The 23,813-nt window shown below is 34.4% G+C and overlaps 1 protein-coding gene across 1 annotated transcript in view; it reads left to right on the top strand.

Annotated features, from left to right (window-relative positions):
• LOC123676965 (nuclear pore membrane glycoprotein 210) overlaps nt 1-23,813 on the top strand; it is a 252,898-nt gene that overhangs the window by 181,573 nt on the left and 47,512 nt on the right. Inside the window, exon 16 of the mRNA XM_045613319.1 lies at nt 21,058-21,123. Within this exon, the coding sequence (XP_045469275.1) occupies nt 21,058-21,123 (66 nt within the window). The remainder of the gene's footprint in view (nt 1-21,057; nt 21,124-23,813) is intronic.

Consider the following 23,813-nt stretch of genomic DNA (forward strand, 5'->3'; position numbering starts at 1 on the left):
ATTATGGCCTCTTAGTATCAATTTGAATTGTCATAATATTAATACCATTAATTATCATGAAATAGCCGTTTCTCATTTTAAGAATAAGTTTCCAAAAGTTTTGTCTAATGATCAAGGCAAGTATAATGGCAATTCTTTTTTTTCTATGTTATTTGGGCTCAGCAGTCATGCTATGTACCCATAATCACGTAGTATATAATAATGCATTGTCCACCACCAGACATGTACAAATGGCAAATTGATAAAATTAAATTTTAAAAGTGAGGTTAAACCAGTTCAATTTAAACCTTATCATGTTCCATTTGCATTGAAAGAAAAGGTTAATGCTGAGATAAAAAGACTAGTTAAAATAGGTAATTTGGAGCCAGTTACTTCCAGTGCATGGTCTACTCCAGTTATTCCAGTGGTTAAAGGTCAGGGTGTGAGATTAAGCGGAAATTTTAAGTTAACAGTTAACCCTCAATTGATTATCAAACGATATCCTGTACCTCTGAAGGAGGAAGTTTTTCAAATATTAAACGTGGGTATAAAATGGTCTCAAATTGATTTGAGACATGCATTTATGCAATTCGAGGTATCAGAAGAAAGTAGAGACCTTTTAACTATCATTACAGAAAATGGACTTTTCAGGTACACAAAGTTATCAGAAGGTATAGCATCAAGTCCAGCTGAATGTCAAGAAATAATAAAAGATATTTTAAAAGGTATTCCACATACAGTTGTGTATATCGATGATATTTACTGTACAGGTACGTCAGATAGTGAACATTTGAATATACTTGAAAAAATTTTTGAATGTTTGAATAATGCAGGACTTCGGGTGAATGAAAGAAAATGTGAAAATTTCAGATCTAAGATAGAGATATTGGGGTATCTTTTGGATGAAAATTGGCTTAAACCTTCACCAGAAAAAGTTAAAGCTATATTAAATTTACCAGTTCCTAATTAAAAAAAAACTGCAGGCGTTTTTGGTTAATTTTTATGAACCATTTCTCAAAAGCAGAGCAGATAATTTGAAAATTTTATATGACTGTTTGAAAAATAATCAATTTTATTGGAACGATAGGTGCGATAAAGCGATAGATTGGGTCAAAAGAATGCTTACATCAGGTGAGATTTTAGTTCCTTTTCAACGGGGAGTTCCATTAGTTCTTTCTTGTGATGCTAGTTTTGTAGGTCTCTCAAGTTTTCCGAATGGAGATGAGAAGCCTATAGCTTTTGCGTCTAAAATTATACCCGAAAATGAGTTACATAGATCAACATTAGATAAGGAAGCGGCAGCGATAGTATTCGGATTTAAAAAGTTTTATCATTTTTTGATTGGTAACGAAATTATTTTGAAAACAGATAATCAGGCATTGAAATATATTTTTGAAGATTCTAAAAAAATAACTAAAATAGTTCAACATCGTTTGTTAAGATGGTCATATTTTCTGTCAGGATTTCGTTATACAATAGAATTAGTTCCGTCATCTAAGAATGGAAATTCAGATGCTTTATCTAGATTGCCTATTTCAGATACTACTAGGGTTTTCGACTCGGAAATCAATAATTTAAATTTCATTCGAAATGATTGTAAACTGATAGATATTAAAATGGTACAGAAATTCACTCATGAAGATAAGATACTTAATAAAACGTAAACTTTTATTCGGTTGGAATGAGAATATTTCGGAATTAAAAGTGGAGGAAAGAGTGTATTATGGAAAAAGAGATGAACTGAGTTTAGAAAGTAATTGTATTCTATGGGGTTTAAGAGTAGTAATACCGAAAAAATTGAGAGAACCAATTTTACAACAACTTCATGAAAGTCATTTTGGAATTGTGAAAATGAAACAGATTGCTCGTTCATTCTTTTGGTGGCCTGGTTTAGACACAGAAATTGAGAAATTAGTCGACTCTTGCGAACTATGTGTAAAAAATAGAGTAAAGTTAAATAAAGTAAGTACCATACAGTGGCCTTATCCATCTGAGCCATGGTCAAGAATTCATACCGATTTTTTAGGACCTTTTTACGGACATATGCTCATTGTAATTATTGACGCTCACAGTAAATGGCCTGAAGTAATAAATATGAAAAATAATACTACATCAAAAAAAACAATTGAAGTTTTTGACTCAGTTTTCGCTCGTTTCGGATTATGCAATCATTTAGTTTCTGATAATGGTCCTCAGAACACAAGTGATGAATATAAAGAATATATTAAAGCATTATCACCCAGCAACAAATGGGGCAGCTGAGAACTTCGTTCAAACTTTTAAAGATAAAGTAAAGAAAATAGTAGAATCAGGTAGATCCTTAAATTCAGCTGTTAACCTATTTTTATTTGATTATAGGACAATGGCTCATTCATTAACGGAAGGGACACCAGCGGAATTAATATTCAAAAGAGAAATAAAGTCACGTTTTCATTTGTTACGTTCAAACTTAACTAGTAGTGTATATTTCAAACAACATAATAAAAACGATGATATGAAAATCAGTAGGAAAAATGATTATGAGGTAGGAGATAGTGTTATGATAGATGTAAAACAAACAAAAAGGATAGAGTTCAAGCTATAATTGAAAAAAAACTTTCACCAGTCACTTACAGAGTCAAACTTATTGAGAATAATTTGTTCATGAAAAGACATGTTAATCAAATGATAAGATTTTATAATTCAAATATGTGTGATGACAATAAAATGAATAGAGGATTAAATAATAGTAATTTCAGACGATCTGAAAGATTAAAGAATTAATTGAAGAAAGGTTTTTAATTAATTTGTATAATGATCATAATTGTATAAATATAACTTTACAAATGTATAATATTAATTCTGAGTTGTAGGTTATTAGTTTATGATTAAAATTATATAAAAAAAATTCTAAAATAGTAAATGCAAAAATTTTATTGCGAAATAGGGATCAAATTCAATTTGTGAAGCTATCTTTAGAAAGGAGGAAATTGTGGTATGACGTCATGACATATGACTTGTACAAAATCAATCGTATTAGCAGTCAATCTTAATTGAGTAGTATACGGAAAAACATACATATTGTAGTTGATGTACACGGATGTTTTATAATAATAAAGAAGCTATCACCGGATGAATAATATATTTATTTACCATTGGAACACCTCAATATTGCCTTCCATGATGAGCTGCAGTTGTGCATACTCATCATGTCGCATTATGTGTCCGAGGTAGGCTGTTTTCCTCATTTTTCCAGTCAGGTATGCGCAGGTGTTCATTCTTGTTAATACTTCGCTGTTAGTCATTCTAGAGGTCCAGCTTATCCTAAGCAATCGGCGGTACATCCACATTTCAAAAGCATCCAACCTCTTCATATTATCTTGTTTTACTGTCCATGTTTCACAACACAGTATAGCAGTAGAGACTAAACGTAACATTTGAGCGTCCTTAACCTCATCGCCATTGATAATTTTGGGTTACATAAAAACTTTCACAGGTCACAGAAACCCGCCCTAGCGATTTTAATTCCTTTTTTGATCCTTTTGGAGTGATCTAGTTGGCTATTTTTGTCTCTGTCTAAGTAAACGTATCGCCGCGTTGTTTCAAGTTGTACTCCGTACAGAAAGATGTATTACAAACCGCTCAATACTGAAAACTAAACTGAATGCCTCCAGATGCGCACTACTAAGAAAGCGATCATTTTTGGAAATATGTCATGTTGCATTCAAATCATTGACAAGCAATTCTAACATTCAATTCAACAATATTAACACAATGATAATAAGTTTAGAAATGAACATCACATAATGATGTTCCTTTTCATTGAAAGGGCAATATTCTTTTTTCCTCGTTGGGTCAAGCAGAAAATGATATTTTATCGAAAATTTCACTTGAAATGCTGATTTTTGGCATAACATGCCGAGTAAGTCTGATATATATTTTCATAGCAGAAACGATCAAAGTCGGATGACGAAATTTGAAAAATATAAAAAGTTGGAAACACTCACTTTTTCTGAGCATACCATAGCACCTTGGGAAAATCTCTGGTCATGTTGGGTAGGCTGACCCGCTTGTAATTTTCGATCGAATGAAGAATAGCAAAATAACAACATTCGTAGCTGTAGCACACAGAACAATGTCTGAGTTGTAGATTTTGTCGATTCTCATAAAACTGTTGATACTCGTGTCTCGAAAACTAAGACACTCTTACTAAAATCAAATCTGAATATTCTGGTCGGGCATGACCTAAGCTATCAGCATGCGTAGGTTGACGTATATTTACAAGACATCCTGTATATGAAAAGTCAGCTGTTTGAAAATTTACTCTTTAGACATCCAAGTATGGGAAAAAAATTCCTCCATTCAGAAAAGTTATATATTCGATTCTCTTTTTGAGACCCGATACGTTCCACCGACTTTTCATTCCCACATAAACTCGGCCGAGTACTCGGCTGACATGTACGGCTACCTTGTCGATCTCAGCGCTGTTGTTAGATCATTGGGACTTATCGCGTCTATTGGAAATACGCTATTGTTATATTGTATAAGTGGAGTTGAGAGCTCAACAAGGAAATTGAATAATGTTCTTTTTTCGATGGTAAAGCGTACTATTTCATGAAATATGTTGATTGAATAATTTCAACTCTTATTTGTATGAATAAAAATCCAATAAATTGAAACTTGGAAATCACTTGCAATGCAATGGATCGATGAAATATCCAGATTGGATATGAATCATTCCGCTAGTTAATCAAGAATAAATAATAGATAAAATTAGAAATATCAAAAAACTTCTATCTGTCAGATGTCGATGAGATTTTAGGTTTATATGTATAAGGATGAATAGTGAAATGAAAATTCTGAAATTTCAGATTCGTATCCATTACGCGTTAAATATATTCGAATGGACTCTGAACCAAATATAAATTTTGTTTGTTTCTGTAAATAAATTAGAAAATTCAGAAAATTCAGATAGGTATCTCACAATATATCTGTAGGTTATTGATGAAATTAGTTATCTGAAATTTTGGAAATAATTCTTCTTATGTTTAATAAGACGTTATATTAATTCATTTATTATAACATTAAATCTACAAATCAACTGAGTTGATCCCGTAGAATATAAGATTTAATACACTTAATAAATTTCAAATAACCACACTGTCTCAAAGATATTGGTAAGGTTTTGTATTCCATACTTGAATAAACAGATCTTCTGCTCAGTTCAGAATTTACTTTCTTGGGACGAAATTTATCGCTATTTCTGGTATTGTGTTGATGAAACTCACCATGATTAATATTTTTATATTATATTATATTAATCTTTTTTGATATTTTCTCTCTGTTTTGAGAAATTATCAAAAAAGATTGATTCACGAAATGATTAACATAAACAAAGAAGATGAAACCATAAATAAGAAGACAGATACGAACAAAATAAGCTCTATATACAGTTATTTGTTAGAAAGGATAAAAATGGAACCTTTTTATGACGGCCCAATAGATGAATAAAGAAGACAGGGAACATAGAGGAGTGAGAGACTAGTTTTCTATAAAAACAGAAACATAACCATCAAATGTCATTATTGTGTTATCTTAGATGAGAGTTACTAAATTGTGTATAAATAAGATTATCAACCGGAAGAGTTTTTAAATTGTGAAATAGATTTAGTTGATTTAGTTTTTGGAGAATTCCTATGAAATCAAAATATAACTTTTTGTTTTTATTAGTTACAACGTTTGTGGCAGATGTTATCCATGTAAAACCTCACATTCAGTGAGTAAATTTGTTTGTTTTCTAAAATTTGTTATTTATTAATTGTATTTTATTGATCTTTTGCAGAAGCCCTGAAGAACCATTAAATTAATGCGAAAGCTTGGCATAGAATAAAGAGTAGTCAATCATTTACTCCCAAAACCCGAGCATAAAGACCCTTAAATTTCATTCAATATATTTATTTTGGCTCTTACAACAATAGTTATTATATATATATATATATATATATATATATATATATATATATATATATATATATATATATATATATATATATATATATATATTTTTTTTTTTTTTTGCGCCATATTACACGTGAAAAGAGGAAAAATGAAAAATTGTGAGTGGGGAGCATGTGCTGGCACAGGATGAGGTTACAATTCAAACGCTAAACCCAGGAGAAACATACAAATATTTAGGTATACAACAAGGATTAGACATAAACACCACAGAGGCAAAGACCACATTCAAGAACAAATTTCTTACTAGAATAAAAAAAGTTCTACAAAGCAAATTAAATGCCAGAGCCATGTTCACATCCATAAATACGTGGGCGATGCCCGTTCTAACTTACTCCTTCGGAGTTATCAAGTGGTCACCTACCGATTTGAAAGCTATTGACATCCAAGTGAGAGCACTATTAACAAAACATGGAATACATCACCCACGTGCATCTGTAAACAGATTATACATTCCTAGAAATGACGGAGGGAGAGGACTGCAAAACATCGAAACAGCCCACTACAAAGCAGTTACAGAAATGAGGCAATACTTCCTCAAGAAGAACACCACTTTCTTCATAACCCTCTTTAAAGTGGATGAAAACATCACACCATTAAACCTGGCCTCAACTAATCAACCAGCTGAGCCTTCCACAATAACAAGTCTGTCCGAAGAATGGCACGGTAAAGCACTCCATGGCAGGTATCCTACTGCCCTGAGACGAAATACATTTAACAAAGAAAAATCAGTTTCTTACCTTAAGGCTGGATACCTCTTCCCGGAAACGGAGGGCAGATTGGCGGCCATTCAGGATCAGGTGGTCCCCACCAGAGCCTATCTGAAAAATATAGTGGGTAAGAACATATTCACAGATAAATGCAGGAAATGCTCACGTGCAACTGAAACAGTACAACACGTTACGTCCTCCTGTCCAGTGCTTGCACCCAGGGAATATACAGACCGTCACAATGCCATGGCTAAAGTATACCACCAAGCCATAGCCATCAAGACAGGATTAATAAAGAGTTTCAAGAAAATCCATGAATACTCACCCCAGGAACTACTTGAGAATGATGAACTGAAGCTATATTGGGACTCTCCACTCATCACTGATAGATCTATTCCACACAATAGACCTGATATAGTTATCTTCGAAAAGGCGGGGAACAGAGCCACCATAATCGATGTCACTATCCCGGCGGACGACAATGCTGAGAGAGCTTATACTGAAAAAATAACAAAATATCACGACTTAGCATTTGAACTCAAAGAAATATATAAACTCCCCAGCACTTCAATTATACCACTTATAATCACTACGAACGGTCTTGTTGAGAAGCACTTGGTTGAAAATACTAACCGCCTTGGACTGGAAGAAAGGTTAATCAGCGATGCACAACGAGAGGTCATCTTGTGGACAACACGTATAATACGCGGGTTCTTAACCAGTGAATGAGAGAATGCCTTGGTGAACCTAACCCGGCATTTCCATGAACAGCCATACCCTAAATGGTGAAAAAAATAAATAAATATATATATATATATATATATATATATATATATATATATATATATATATATATATATATATATATATATATTGTCTGAAATTGTAGTAACCCTGAGGAAGGAACCAATCAGTTCCGAAAGCTTGGTATGAATAAAGAGTAAAACCGAAATCCTTCTTATCAGTCGAATTCCCTTAATCGATTCACGATATATATATATATATATATATATATATATATAATGTTCAAGATAATGATCGTTGAAAATGATAATATATACTATATAAGGGATATCGATCAGTAATTAACGAGATATATTCACTCTTTATTCATGTAAAGCCTAGCTTTCGAAGCTTTTTTTGCTTCTTCCTCAGGGCAACTGTAAAATACAACAAAACACATCATCAACAATAAAACAAAAAACAGAGTACAACAACTTACTGAATGCGAGGTTAATCTCTAAGTCTAAGAAATGTGCAAAAGTAGACACAAGCATCAAACAGGGTAACATCAAATGATTATCAATTAAGAAACGCAATATCATAATACGCAATAAACAAAGTTAGGTTAAATGTCATTCATCAACTGGACCATCGAAAAATGGTCTGTTAGAAAATTCTATGAGATATGCATATATTGGACTTAATCTCTGCGTGTCCGTTTTTATGTTAATTTTACTTTTTTGAGTTTGTATGTGGATCATTTCTAGTATACATCTTTTTTTATAATTTACATTTACATCTAAAATTTTTACGTCATTAAAATCAATACTGTGTGAGTACTTATTAGCATGAACAGATAATGCACATCTCAGGTTACTTGTTCTAATATCACTTTTATGTAAGTTCATGCGATTTCTAAGCCACTGAGAGGTTTGACCTACGTAGGTTTCATGACAGTCAGTACATTCCAGTTCGTACACCACATTCGATTTTATTTCTTTTGGTATAGGGTCCTTCAGTTTTGAATATAAATTTGCCACTTTCTTTTTGCACTGTGCTAAGTAAAAAAAAAAAAATAAAAAAGTAAAAATAGTAGCACAGTGCAAAAAGAAAGTGGCAAATTTATATTCAAAACTGAAGGACCCTATACCAAAAGAAATAAAATCGAATGTGGTGTACGAACTGGAATGTACTGACTGTCATGAAACCTACGTAGGTCAAACCTCTCAGTGGCTTAGAAATCGCATGAACTTACATAAAAGTGATATTAGAACAAGTAACCTGAGATGTGCATTATCTGTTCATGCTAATAAGTACTCACACAGTATTGATTTTAATGACGTAAAAATTTTAGATGTAAATGTAAATTATAAAAAAAGATGTATACTAGAAATGATCCACATACAAACTCAAAAAAGTAAAATTAACAAAAAAACGGACACGCAGAGATTAAGTCCAATATATGCATATCTCATAGAATTTTCTAACAGACCATTTTTCGATGGTCCAGTTGATGAATGACATTCAACCTAACTTTGTTTATTGCGTATTATGATATTGCGTTTCTTAATTGATAATCATTTGATGTTACCCTGTTTGATGCTTGTGTCTACTTTTGTACATTTCTTAGACTTAGAGATTAACCTCGCATTCAGTAAGTTGTTGTACTCTGTTTTTTGTTTTATTGTTGATGATGTGTTTTGTTGTATTTTACAGTTGCCCTGAGGAAGAAGCAAAAAAAGCTTCGAAAGCTAGGCTTTACATGAATAAAGAGTGAATATATCTCGTTAATTACTGATCGATATCCCTTATATAGTATATATTATATATATATATATATATATATATATATATATATATATATATATATATATATATATATATATATATATATATATATATATATATATATATATATATATATATATATATATATATATATATATATATATATATATATATATATCAACAATTTTAATTCCCAATATACAACAATAGTTATAAGTATGATAAGGGGTGTGGGAATATAATTCCCACACCCCTTATCATACTTATAACTATATATATATATATATATATATATATATATATATATATATATATATAGCAGTGTTCTTTATCCACGTTAGCTGTACTGGACAACTCTTGGTGTTCTGACACCCGAGTTGTACGGATAACCACCACGAAAGTGTGAAGGCAAAAAGGAAAGGTATATATATATATATATATATTTTTTTTTTTTTTTTTTTTTTTTTTTTTTCACCATAATGGGTTAGCTCCGTAGAAAAGAGCCGGGTCGACTCACGACCAAGGCTCTCCTAGGTTGTTGTCAAAACCATCCTGACAATCCTTGTTGTCCACAGTATTACCTCCTTCTGAGCTGTGCTGATCAACTCAAGGTCTAGATCAAGGAGTTTTATATTGTCTGGAAGGTGACTTTCCACCAATCCGTTGGTGGTAATGATCAGTGGGGTATATATATATATATATATATATATATATATATATATATATATATATATATATATATATATATATATATATATATATATATATATATATTGAGCTGAAGGAAATAAACCAACTTACCTCAACAACAATTCTTCCTCTCATCATTTATATATATATATATATATATATATATATATATATATATATATATATATATATATATATATATATATATATATAAGTCGGTTTAGAACGTCTTTCGACGTTGTCCGACGCCTAATCGTCTAATCGTCACTTCTCTCTGTCTCTACAATCTTCGCTGTTCAAGTGTCTTTCACTCATGGACTTTTCCACTGTCTTCTGCCATTCTTGTTTGGGACGTCCCCTTTTCTTTCTTGCAGCGGGTTGCCATTCTAGAATTTGTCTAGGCAATCTTGTTTCAGGCATGGGTTGAATATGTCCATACCATATAAGTTGTTTTGATTCTATTTCATCTGTTATGCTGCCTTCAATACCCATCCGCTGTTTTATAACATCATTTATTATATGATCTTTCCTTCAAATACATAAAGACCTCCTCATCGCATCCATTTCGACCACTTCTACTCTCTCTCTATATATTTTCGTGATTCGCAATGTTTCTGCCCCGTATAATAAGGTGCTCTTTACCATTGTGTCATATATTCTAAATTTCTGTTTTTTTCCTATTTCCTTACTCCAAAATACCCCATTCAGGCAACCAACGATCTTCTTTGCCTGAACAATACGTTTATCGATCTCTTTCGTATCCGTTCCGGTCTCGTCGAACGTTACACCCAAATATACGTATTCCTGACAGTGGGATATCTTCTGTCCATCCTCAAGATCCAAGCTTGCACCATCGCCTCCCACACACAGATACTGGGTTTTATTGATGTTGACTGACAGTCCTCAATTATTGTATTCTTCCACTAGTTTTCGCATCATGTACTCCATGTCTTCTCTATCGTTAGCTAAAACGACCTGGTCATTGGCAAATTGGAGTGCCCATACTTTGAACCTTTCTCTTCCATCTATTCAAAGCTTTGGATATGTATATTTTGAAGAGGGTCGGTGAAATGCAACATCCCTGCCTTAAGCCCTTCGTCACTGGAAACGCCTCGGTAACATATCTACATATCTTCAATAAAATATCTACTTCTGGTGGAAGAAATATATTTAGACAGGATGTCTGAAACAAAAACTGACAGTTTGGAAGTGGGGGTGTTGACAGATGATATTATTGGTCTCAAGGCAAGAATGGGTTTGTGGATTTTTGGTAAACCGTAGAATCTAGCGGGAACTGAATTGTAAATGTACAGTAATTTACCTTGTACTTGTGTTATGTGGCCTCCACTGACCCATCGCTTAATCAATGCATTACATTTACCTTGTATTGTAATGGTTGGATCTCTGTTTGGAAGAAGTTGGTAATATTGTTCATTGAGCAAAATTGTGTTGGAGAGCTCTATGTACTGATCCTTATCCATCAATACCGTAACATTGCCTTTATCAGCCCGTAACACAAGCAATTCTTGATGTTCACTTAGGTACCTCTTAGCAGCTTGGGAACGTTTGATGTTCTTCCCCTCATCTGACAGTCTATCATTTAGGTCTATAATGCTCTCCACATCTGCCAACAGTCCCGACATGGTAACCTCCTTCAAAGGAATATCAATGCCGAATCTGGGGCCCAGTGCTAGGAATTTCAATATTCTATCTGGTATAATAACAGAACTAACATTCTTTAGAAGTTCATCCGATAGAGCTCTCACCTTCATCAGATTTCTCTCCTTGATAGCAGCAAATTCTCTTCTGTACCTTCTGTATATATATATAATAATAATAATAATAATAATAATAATATGCTTTATTTCATGTAAAGGAAAAATACATTCTCGAATGAACTCACTCGACATGAAATAGTGTCATAGAAGGCTTGCACTCAGATTGCATAGTTCAAGAATTCCTCAATCGTGTAGGGTTCAATCTTCAGCAGGAGCTTGTATACGAGTTTCTTTAGATGTTTCAGGGATGATTCTTCTCTTATGTAGTTCGCAATTTTGTTGTAATAACGTATACATCTGTACTCTGGTCCTTTCTCAGTTAGGGTTAACCTGTGCTTTGGGTATTTTAGTGTGGTCGTTCTCGTTTCATATTGACTAGCTGTTTTCTCCTTGAAGTAATGCCTATTTTTGAACACGAAAAGTAGGCACTCCTGGATATGGATTGCAGGTGCAGTTAGGAGGCCATTTTCCCGAAATATCCCCCTGCAGGATTCAATTCTCCTCATACCAAACATCACCCGAATGGCTCTCTTTTGCATCTTTAATATGGCTGTCATGTTGCTGGAGCTTCCGTAGAACAAGATCCCATACCTCATCCTTGACTCAAAGACCGCCTGGTATATCGTTTTCAAAGATGTGGAGTCAAGATGTTTCCTGAGGACTCCCAATGTGTAGCAGATAGAGCTCAGATTTGTTCGTAGTTCCGAGATATGTTCGTTCCAATTGAGGGATTCATCTATGTGAAGGCCTAAGAAATGTCCAGATTTCTGCAGGTGTACAGTGGAGTTTGTCATTTGGATGTTTGTTGGCGTCTGAAAGCCTGCATGTGTAGTCTTGAAAAGGATTGCTTTTGTCTTCTCCGTATTCATTTGTAGGTTGTTGTCTTTGAACCATTCACTTGCTTGAGCTAATGTTGTCTTCACTAAGTTGGCTGTTTCTGGAAAAGTATCTGCTTTTATACTCAAATCGGTGTCATCTGCATAATTTATCATCTTTATATATGGTTTAGAGTCAGTTATCATGGACAGATCGTTAAGGAAGATGATAAAGAGTATGGGGCCCAATATACTTCCCTGTGGCACGCCCAGCTCAGTAGGTGCTACATCTGACAATGTTTCCTCGTTGTTCTGGAAAATTACCACTCTGTGTCTACGATTTGTCAGGTAGGACTTAAACCAGTTTAGTTCTGTTCCCTTTATACCATATGACTGAAGTTTATCAAAGATGAGATCATGGGATAGGCTATCAAATGCCTTCGACAAGTCCAGCATTAATGTAATCATGATCTGGGAGTCCTCCAGAGCACTCAAAACCTCAGTGATAAACTCAAATACTGCAGTCTGTGTTGATTTTCCTTTTAGGTATCCATGTTGGCAGGACGTCAAGATATCCTCTTCTATCAGGTATGAAGTTAGTTGCATACAGATGGCCATTTCTAATATTTTCGAAAATGTTGGGAGGATACTTATCGGTCTATAGCTCTCTGGTTTATTTAATTCCCCTTTTTTGTATATCGGCTTAATCAGTGCCGTCTTGAAAATCTCTGGGAATATGCCATTTTTCATAGACGTGTTTATGAGATATGTGAGAGGACCTGCAATCTGTCTTGTGCACTCTTTTGCAAGCTTCATTGGGATACCATCAGTGCCACAGCTATTTTTGTTCTTCAACATACTTATTATTTTCATGGTTTCTTCTTCAGATATTGATCGAAGTTTGAGGTTAGATGTAGCGCCTGGGATCTTACAGTGGGGTTCTAAATTTTTTTTGCAGTTGGTTTTATTGGTTGTTATGGATGAGAAGTAGCTGTTGAACTCATTTGCCATTTCTTTTGGATTTCCTGTTATATCGGTATTTTGGTGTGTGCTACCTTTAATTTTCTTAACTGTGTTCCACAGGGCTTTGGTTTTGTTGTCCGATTCAAGTATTTGTTTTCTATAGTTCTGGCGTTTTTCCTCTTGGATAATAAGATCATATTCTCTTTTTGCTTCTTTGTACGGTTCTTGAAATGCTGGGTTGTATATTTTGCAGGTATGTAGTATGTCCAGTCTTGATTTACAGTTCCTTAGTTTTTCGCTCTTAGGCTTTGATTTTTTGGTGGTCTTCAGTACTGATTTCTTCATGGGACATGAAAAATCCATCTCGAGTTTAAATATATTCGAAAAGGTTGCCCATTGTTGATCTACCTCCTGCTCTGGGATATCCTTCAAAATTTCCCAATCTACTTGTTCCAATCTTTCTTTCAGCTCCTGTATGCTATGCGGTGTCATAATTCTTTTGTATTTATATTTATTAGTATCCTCTATTTGGTGTTTTATTGTTAAAATTTGAGCTGTATCGTGGTCTGAAATGTTTGTTCGTATTGTTTTTGCTGTATAGTTTTTATGGTTTGTAGCTATGTTGTCTATGCATGTGCTACTGGTAGATGTGGTTCTTGTCGGTACTTCTATTGTTGGTATTATGCCATACGAGTTTAGGAGCTCGAGAAAGTCCTTTGTGTTCCTATTTTCCTTATCAAGTATGTTGATGTTAAAGTCTCCTGCAATAATAACTGTGTTCTTTGTCCAGGATATCATATCAAGTACTTCTTCTATTTTCTTGAGGAATAGTCTGGTTTCATTTGGAGGGGAATAGATGGATAGCAGTATTATGTTTCCCGAGTGGGTCCTGATCTCAACTGATGATATTTCCATAACCTTTTCTATTGACATTTTTACTATATCTTGTCTTTCTTGGTAAGCTGTGCCTCTTCTTAGGTAGATTGCACTACCTCCATGTTTATTTAGGGATCTGCAGAAGGAGCTTGCAAGTATGAAGTCTTGGATACCATGATTGCTGAGTTGTTGTTTGTCTCTCCAATGTTCAGTTAAGCAAAGTGCGTTAAGAACTTCAAGATCTTTTATTGTATCCTCTATTATATTTATTGAGTTGGATAGGGACTGGACATTTTGGTGCAAGATGGAGAAGTATCTATTTGGGTAGGTGTTGTGCCCCTGATTGTACTCTATAAAAAATTCTTTTTCAAGAATTCTTTGTGCCTTCTGAAGTCGAATCTCTTGATTCCCACTCCTTCTGGCCAAAAGGACGTATCATATAGGGAGTCTTTTTTATCTATTGGTGCTGTTACTAAGAATCTTTTGTTGTAATTTGGATCTCCTTCTAGTTCGTGTACATCTATCTTACAATTATGAAAATCTTCATGTTTCTGAATATATTCTTTTATGGTTTCTGCCTTCACATGATTTTTAATACGGTATAGGTACATCCACACTCTTCTTTCTACTCCGGCGAATCCGGCACTTCTGTCATTTTCGTTTAATTTAGCTGTTCCCAAATTTTTCCTAGGTTGCTTGTTAGTTGACGTTAATCTATTTCGTCGATAATTTACCTCCTTGAATGTACCTTCATTGTCTTGATTTGCTCCATTTGATTGTGGTTTTGGTTTTATGTTTGTAAATTCGATTTGATTTGGCGTTTGTTTACTGGATTTTGAGGTTGACGGCTGTCTTGATATGTCAGACATGTAGTTACCGAGTACTGCTTGTGAGTAGTTCATCTGCGTCCCATTTCTGTTTTCCTTACTACTGTCATTTTCATTTGATGTCGAAATCGTTGTTGCTCTTGCGCAGGATATAACTTTTGAATCCCGAGGATTATTTCCACCGTTTGTTGTCATCTGTTTTTTATCGGCATTTTTATTATGATTTTTTCTGGATTCATCTAATTTCTCCATCAATAATGAGTTGTTTAAATTCAGGATTTTGTTTTTGTCTTTCATTTCTTCGTTAAGTAGTTTCAAATATGCAATCTCCATTTTTAGTTGGTCATTTTCCGCTTTCACCTTATTTAAGAGGATTGATATTTCTTTACTGTTTTCTGATGGTCCCAACGGGTTTTGAGCACTGCAACACTCGATGATGCCATCATTTACATAGTTCGCATTTTTTATTCTTTTAGAGCAACTATTGTGGTAAATTTTTAAACAGTTTTTGCACACACAAACTTTGTTTTGCTTTGAGCAGCATTTGAACAATTTTGGACCCGATAATTCCGGCTGCGACGAAATTTCTTCGAGATCGCGATCTGACACGTCTTCTTCGGCCGCGGCCATGTTTACAAATATATATATATATATATATATATATATATATATATATATATATATATATATATATATATATATATATATATATATATATATATATATATATATATATATATATATATATATATATATATACACTGATCAACAATTGCCAGGGATCACTTATGAACTTCTCTTCATTTGTATTTTTTCCAAGTTATCTCGTGAATATCTGTACATTATATGTTCTCTAAGGAAAAAGTAAGATGTTTTGAGTTGATTATATCAAAGTCTTCCTCACTTCATCGGCTTTTGTTCACAAAATAGATTATTACCTGTAGGCTGTCACAGGTGGAGTGAAAAGCAATGTGGTATTTGTTATTAAATCTGTTTTTTTCTCTCGTTCAAACACATAAGGTGACAATAATTGAAGAAATGAGAACAATATCAGCTTATCAGTCATGCCGAGAAGACGTTTGGCTCCTGTGCAACTGGACCAAATCATACGGTGGATACAGGAAGGTTTGTCCCAGCGAGAAGTGTCCCGGCGGTTGAATGTTTCGCAAAGTGTCGTGAGGCTTGGAATAGGTTCATCCAAAACGACTCAGTAGCTTATGTTCATGGGGGAGGTCGGCAGCGCAGTACAACAGCTGCCCAAGATCGTCTTTTGATCCTCAATGCTAGGAGAAATCCCACTTACCCGGCGTCGCGGCTCAATAGATCACTGAGAGTTGCAACATGAGTTCTAATTTCGAACCAGACTGTAAGACGACGACTACATGTTCGTGGTTTGAGAGCACGTAGGAGGGTACAACATCCCCGTTTGAATAGGGAACACCGGGTTCATCGACGGCAATGGGCTGAGGAGCACCGCAATTGGACACTTGAAGATTGGAGCCGATGTTTATTTACGGATGAGTCTAGAATTCGTTTGGTCAACTCCGATAGACGTATTCTTGCTTGGAGGGAAAGAGGTCGAAGGTATGCAGAACAGTTTATGGTACCCACAACAGCTTTTGGCGGAGGTTCTATATGTGTATGGGGAGGCATTTGTTTGAACCAACGCACAGAGTCGGTTGTTCTGCAGAACAATAAAAAATTATTTTGATTAAAATTTCTTTGATTAAAGTTTCTTTGATTGGAGTGCGTTCCACGATGAAAATTATTATTCTTTGGAATTATTTTTGATTTCGTATAATTAATAAATTTTTCTTCCTGAAGAGCTATTGAATACGCTTCATTCAAATCACTAATATTACGTGCCCTTAACATTTGACTAATTTCAGGTTTACAATGAATAATGAATCTACGAAGTGCAGTTTGTTGAATTGCTTTTTTCAATCCTGGAATTTCTCTATCTGAATAAGTGTTTGGAATTTCTGCTTGAATGCATTCATTTTTAATTTTTTCTAACCTTTTAAAGAAATCAGTTATTGATTCAGAGAAATATTGTTGGATTGTTTCTAATTCTTCATGAATTTGAACCAAATGTTTTGTTTGACCATAAAATTGTTTTGAAACTATTTTTAAATCATGCCAAGATTCAATATCAGATAATTCTAATTCATTAATTACTTCGGTAGATAATTGTGAAACTACTTATAAAAAGAGAGTTGGAGTTTGTTGTGGGCTTGCTAATTGAAATGCAGAATTTGTGTTTTGAATGAATGTATTGAGTTCAGATCTTTACCCAGAAAATGGCTTAATGAATTTGAATAAGAGTGCAGTTGGAAGATTTAAATCATCACCTTCTTCCGAAATATTATCATTATTTGTTGTATGAACAGACATTTTAAAGGATTTATATAGGAATTATATGAGAACAATTTTTTGAGAATACGATAATATAGCAAATTGACTTACTTGTCGTCTGTTTATTTGAAGAGAAAAAGCTGTGCGTAGACCCCGATGGTCCGGTGAATCTTCAGACTCAGTAACACAGTGGGTTGCTTCTGCGTAGACACCCGATGGTCCGGTGGATCTTCAGACCCAGTAACAGAAGTGGAGTAGCAGGGTGGTTTTGGAGGGTTGCGTAAAGGGTACGACCTATGAACAGCTGTGCTGAAGTGGAGGAATCCTGGTCCAATACTCTGTGCGTTGACTCCCTATTGTCCGGTGAATCGACTGATTCAGTTACACATATGGTCAGGTGTTGTCCTCTCACCTAGGCTTCGTCACTTTGAAGATATTTAATTATTTCCAAAATTGTGGCTATCCCAACGCTTTGTCACCAAATTTCGTGTTGTATTCCTCTTTGGAATAATGCACGATGTAGAAGAAAGAATAGCAGGATTGTCACCAGGGCAGCTCCTTAAAACTTGATAAGATGAGAAGAGAAGAGGTTGCTGAGGGCAGATGCGATGATGGGTTGAGTTCACTTTATAGTTACACTTTAGATTTCACTTATTGGGGCTTTTTAGGAAATGCACTTGTTAAGGAAGAATACAAAATATTAAGAACGATATTTATTAAGATAAGTCTAAACGACGTAGACTATCTACTCGGCGGAAAGATCAGATCTGAAATACTGGGAAGAAAGATCGGAACTGATCGGATGAAAGGTCTCAACTGATTTAATGGCGGTGTGCTGCTTCTTTTATATTGATATGCTAAATGCTCCATTCTGGCTCCAATGAGCCATTCAAAAGTTTTTGGAGCATCAATACATCATTTGAAGTTCTGCGATATTCCAAACTGACCACATTAAAATGCTTTTGTCTAATAGAATAGTTGTCAGGATCACCTTTTTGGGTCATGAGACCTGACCCGTAACTGAGAAATCTCAGTTATCATGGTCAAGGTTATCATGTATCACTCTTGAGCCAGATTCTGTAATGCGACCAGGGTTGTTAAACAAACATTTATTCAAAAGTCTAGCAGGATAAGAATTTTTAAGGAGGAGGTGACGTAATCTATGGAGGCTAGACTGCGATAACCTTTCTGTTTCAAATTTTTTTCATTTGTTCTGACACTATTTCGTTTGTTTGATTCTCTAATTGACCTTCTGAAATAAAGATTCTTTATTACTATTATTATCCTATCCTATCAGATCCTATTATCCTATTATCACAAAAAGCAACTGAACCTAATGAGACCCTTGAGACACACCCGATGTGGCACTAAAGCGTTCTGAACAGAAACTCTGAACCACAACAAAGTGACCTCTGTTCTTCAAGTGGGACCTGAATCACTGTAGCACAGCAGTGCTTTTCTCTAACGAAAAAAGGTGGAATTGATTCAGGTCTAGGACCCTTATCGACCTTAAGATTCTGGAGCGCACATTCTACGTCTTCTTCTGTGTACTGGATGAAATTCAATAGGTATTGTTGGTTAGTTACACCAATTTCATTTTCGCTACGCGAAGAAATCTGTTTTTCGGTATAAGCACTTCTGAAACAGTTGACAAAAAGCTCGCTAATACCCTCACCCGTATCCGCACTAACGCCGTCCAGGAACATCCTCCTTGGAAGTTCACGGTTATTATTTTTAGAAGAAAGGAAAAAAGAAGAAAGGAGAAGACAAAAAAGACCCAACGAATTTTCGACCCATAAGCCTATTATCGGCAATAAGATTGTTTTCCGCATTCTACTGTGATAGTATATGGCAGTGTCATCTGCAAACTGAGCTATCTTGCATCTATTCATTTTCGGTATGTCAGTCATGTATAAGTTGAACAGCAGCGGTCCTTTCACTGATCCTTGGGGAACTTCGGCTTCTATTTCTCTAATCGATATTCACCCTAAATTTTCTTTTTGCAAGGTACGATTGTATCAATCTCGTAAGTTTGATTGGAAATTTCATCAACTTCCTCAGACCTCGATGCCACCTTTTATCAAGTGCCTTTTCTATATCCAAGAAAATTGCACCGGTATCTGTAGGGAGGTTCATTTGCTCCATAATGTTTTCCGTTAGTCGTACCAGTTGATGAATCGTTTAATGATCTTTACGAAACCCAAACTGGTGTTTTGGAATTATATTCTGTTCTTTTACGAAATCTGTCAGTCTTCTGTGGATTAATTTCTCTACCACTTTACTTATTACCGATAATAGGCTTAGGGGTCGAAAATTCGTTGGTTTTTTTGTCTTTTCCTTTCTTCCGAATTAATATTGTATCTGCCGTTTTCCATTTGTTTGGATAATATCCTGTTTTCAGTATGAATCTGGCCACTTCAAAGATTTCATGTCGAGCTCCTCCTGGTAAGTTTTAAATAGCTTGATTGAGTATTCCGTCTATTCCGGGTGCTTTTCTATTTTTTAATGTTCTGTTCTTCTTCCATTTCATTGTGATCTTTGTTATTTCCGCGTATTTCGACTGATTGGTTGAATTGGTCGTCATTGATTTTTGGATTCGGCTCAAATTGATGTTCCAGAGATTCTGCAAACATTTCTGCCTTTTCTTCATTTGTGATTGTGATTTCACATCGTTCGACAGTTTATTCAGTATAGTTTTGTCACCGGGGTGTAATGTGACCTACGAGGTGGAAGATGCGATTATCCAATTGAAATTCAATGAGTAATAGACTCGACGAACTTGTAATTTCGTAATTTTAAATGTCCTGACACAAATACAAAAAGACCACAGCAAGAAGGACTAATAAAAAAGAAATTATATGCTCAAAATGACTAGGCTTCGATTCAGGCTCTTTCAAATTGTATTTATACATCCTTGTATATATCTGCATATTTTTATAGAAGGCTTGCTACTCGTTGAAGCTCTTCCTGTTCAGGAGGGTATGGAAGTGGGAGAACGTGTAATCATTTTTGCAGTTGATTCAACTGGAGAATATACATTGATCCGCTTCAATACACCAAATTTATCCGAGAACTTCTGCCCCTTCATATATTCAGCATTTACTATTTTTGGAACATAGCGCTCTTTCCAAGAAAAAGGTCCATTTGTTTCAGAGGATGAATCCTCTTAATCAATTCAGAACACTGTGGGCTGCGGCAGATACGTGCTTGTAATGTCCACAAATGCCAGCCATGCAAGATCAAGTTGCGTTTATCACGTTTCTTTTTTTGTCAAGCTTGAAATTATGTATGTATATTAATAATAATAATACTGAGTGTTATTGACTTACGGTAATTTCGATATTATAAGGTGGTTAATTCACTGGAGTCTATCTTTGGAAGTAATGATACCAGGCTCATGTTTCAAACCTGACAAGCTCTTTTCAAAGATAGGCCTTTTTTTCAGTGGAAATTTGTATTGTTCTTTATTTTCTTATTTTCAATAGTTTCATACAAAGTGAAAATAAATATTATTACAATGATATCTGTACACATTTTTTTTATAATTATTCGTTTTCAGCTTATTCAAGATACCTACAGCCTGTTGTGAATGTGAATCTGGTTGAAGGGCGTTCTATGTCGACAGGTATGTTCAATTTTTAACTATTCGAACCGAATCTTAAGTTAAAGTACAAAATTTTCTTTTTCAAAAACTATCGATTTAACACTTGTCACCAAAATTGATTAACATACAAACAATTATTGAATGAAATTACTGTTATATTGAATGAATCTTCCCTAAATTTCTCAATAATCCAAGTTTTCCGTCAGTGTTCGTATTAAAAACTTTTTCATACAGCAAAGTTTCGAAAAGATTTCTTTTTCAAGCTGAAATTATTTGAATATTTAATTTATTTCAACAGAATAAATAGCGTAGTCAAATGCAGAGGCGTCGAGAGTATGATAATTCTGTGAAACTCTTCCTCCGTGCAATAATTCATTCAAAAAATTGACCTTGAGTCCAATCCCTCCACAATAATATATATTTATGATATATTTGGTTTTTTTGTCTTGAAATTCAATTCCAATTCTAAAAATGACAAAATGAATAACCAACCAAAGAAAATTTCAGAATAACTTTAACCTTCATGATGACCTTCATTCATGGTTCAAATTTATCAATCTGTAAATTTTCGGGATAACAGTTATATAAAATGAAAGAATTGACAGTGCTTATTTCGAAGAGTCAACAAAATATCGTGAGTAGCCACCGACGGGAGCTACGACTGCAGAAAAATTTCGAATGAAAATTAATTGCATCTACTCTTCCTTTTGTAGAATTGTAATCAAACTTATACAGGGTGTTCTGATTTGTTTCCGACAAACTGAAACGGGTGATAGATCACATCATTTTGAGCAAAAAAGTTCCTATGAACATGGGTCCGGAAATACTTCGTTTTCGAGATACAGTGTGTTAAAGTTGAAAAAATAATTCGCGTTTTCTCTAATATCTTTCGACTGATTCCAAATAATCGCATGAAAGTTAGTACATAGGGTTTTTTGAGGTGAGAAATTCAAATTTGTGGTCGATTTCGTTGTATTTTCTAGAGGGCGCCACTGGCAATCATTTCGTCTCCTTTAAACCGTTGCAACTTTTCTGTGCTACCCTGTACGTCATTCTGGACTAAAAAAATCGATTCCCCTGACTTTTCTAGTTGAAAAAGGTATATCTCATGTAAGTTGCTAGGGGCAACCGTTTCAGAGAAAAACGCATTTAAAGCCAAATCCATATTTTTGTAATCTCTAAAACATGTAAAAACAAATTTGTAATAATTTCAAATTGAATATTTTTTAGAAGTAACAATTTAGAACAAAACAAAATAACATCATAATTTTTAAAGAAGGTGTTCGAAATGTCCACCGTTCTGTTGAATGCACAAATGACATCTTTGAATGATTGATTGTTTTACATTCAACAATTGTTGTGGCGTAATCACATTTGCTGCATTTCGAATTCTTAAGAGTAATTCTTCCCGGGTGTTAACTGGGGTAGCATACACTTGATTTTTTATTGTCCCCCAAACAAAAAATCAACAGGATTTAAATCAGGGGAGCGCGGTTGCCATTCTACAGGGCCACCTCTCCCAATCCATCTGTCTTCATAAGATGCATTTAGCCAATTTCTGACTGGTCGAAAATAATGGACTGGAGACCCATCCAACTGGAAAAATACATCATCTCTAATATTTAGTGGCAGATTTTCAACAAATGTGGGGTGGTTCTCAATTAAAATATTCAAAAATATTTTACCATTCACAATATTGGATAGCTCAAAGGGTCCCAAAACTTCTTCAAAAATTATTCCCATCCAAATATTTAATTTAAATTCATTTTGAAAATTTCTTGGGAGAAATACATGCGGATTTTCTATCGCCCACTCATGCAAATTGTGAAAATTAACTATTTCCTTCGAGTAAAAGTGGACTCATCAGTCCAAATTACTTTTTCTAAAAAATCCGGCTCTTGTTCATTTCTTGCAATAATAAATCTGAAAAATTGCTCCCTTCTCATTTCGTCACCAGTATGGAGGGCTTGAACAGGAGTTAAGTGGTAGGCTTTGTAATTGTTGTTTTCAAGTGTTCGGAATATTCTGTTTCCTGAAATATTGAGTTGTTGGGATGCTTTACGAATACTGAGTTTTTTATTCTCTTCGAAGGTCTGTAAAATCCTATTTCTCTGTAGATGATTTCTTCTTTGTAGGCCTCGTTCGTGCCTTCGGTCACCAATACCATTTTCCCGTATTTGTTGATAAGCTGCTTGAAATGCTTCATGATTGGGATGCCGACGATTTGGAAAACGTGTTGCATATTAACGTGCAGCAGCTCTTGCATTTCCATTACAGAAACCATAAACAAAAATTATGTCTGCATATTCAACATTACTATACACAAAAGGTATTTCAAAAATTGTATTAAATTAGTAAAACTGTATTAAGTTATGAGTTAACTATAATTATAATTAATGACATCTAAATCTAACATGATTATTCTGGTTTTCCATGGCAAGCACAATAGATTTAAAATGACTATACACAATGACAGATTTAAAGTGTGTTAGGTTTAGATGTCATTAATTATAATTATAGTTAACTAAGTTAATAGCTTATCAACGAATACAGGAAATTGGTATTGGTTACCAGAGGCCCGAACGAAGCATACAAAGAAGAAATCATCTACAGAGAAATAGGATTTTACAGACCTTCGATGAAAATAAAAAACTCAATATTCGTGAAGCATCCCAACAACTCAATATTTCAGGAAACAGAATATTCAGAAC

Source organism: Harmonia axyridis, chromosome 1, assembly GCF_914767665.1.
Source record: "Harmonia axyridis chromosome 1, icHarAxyr1.1, whole genome shotgun sequence".
In the NCBI taxonomy this organism is placed as follows: domain Eukaryota; kingdom Metazoa; phylum Arthropoda; class Insecta; order Coleoptera; family Coccinellidae; genus Harmonia; species Harmonia axyridis.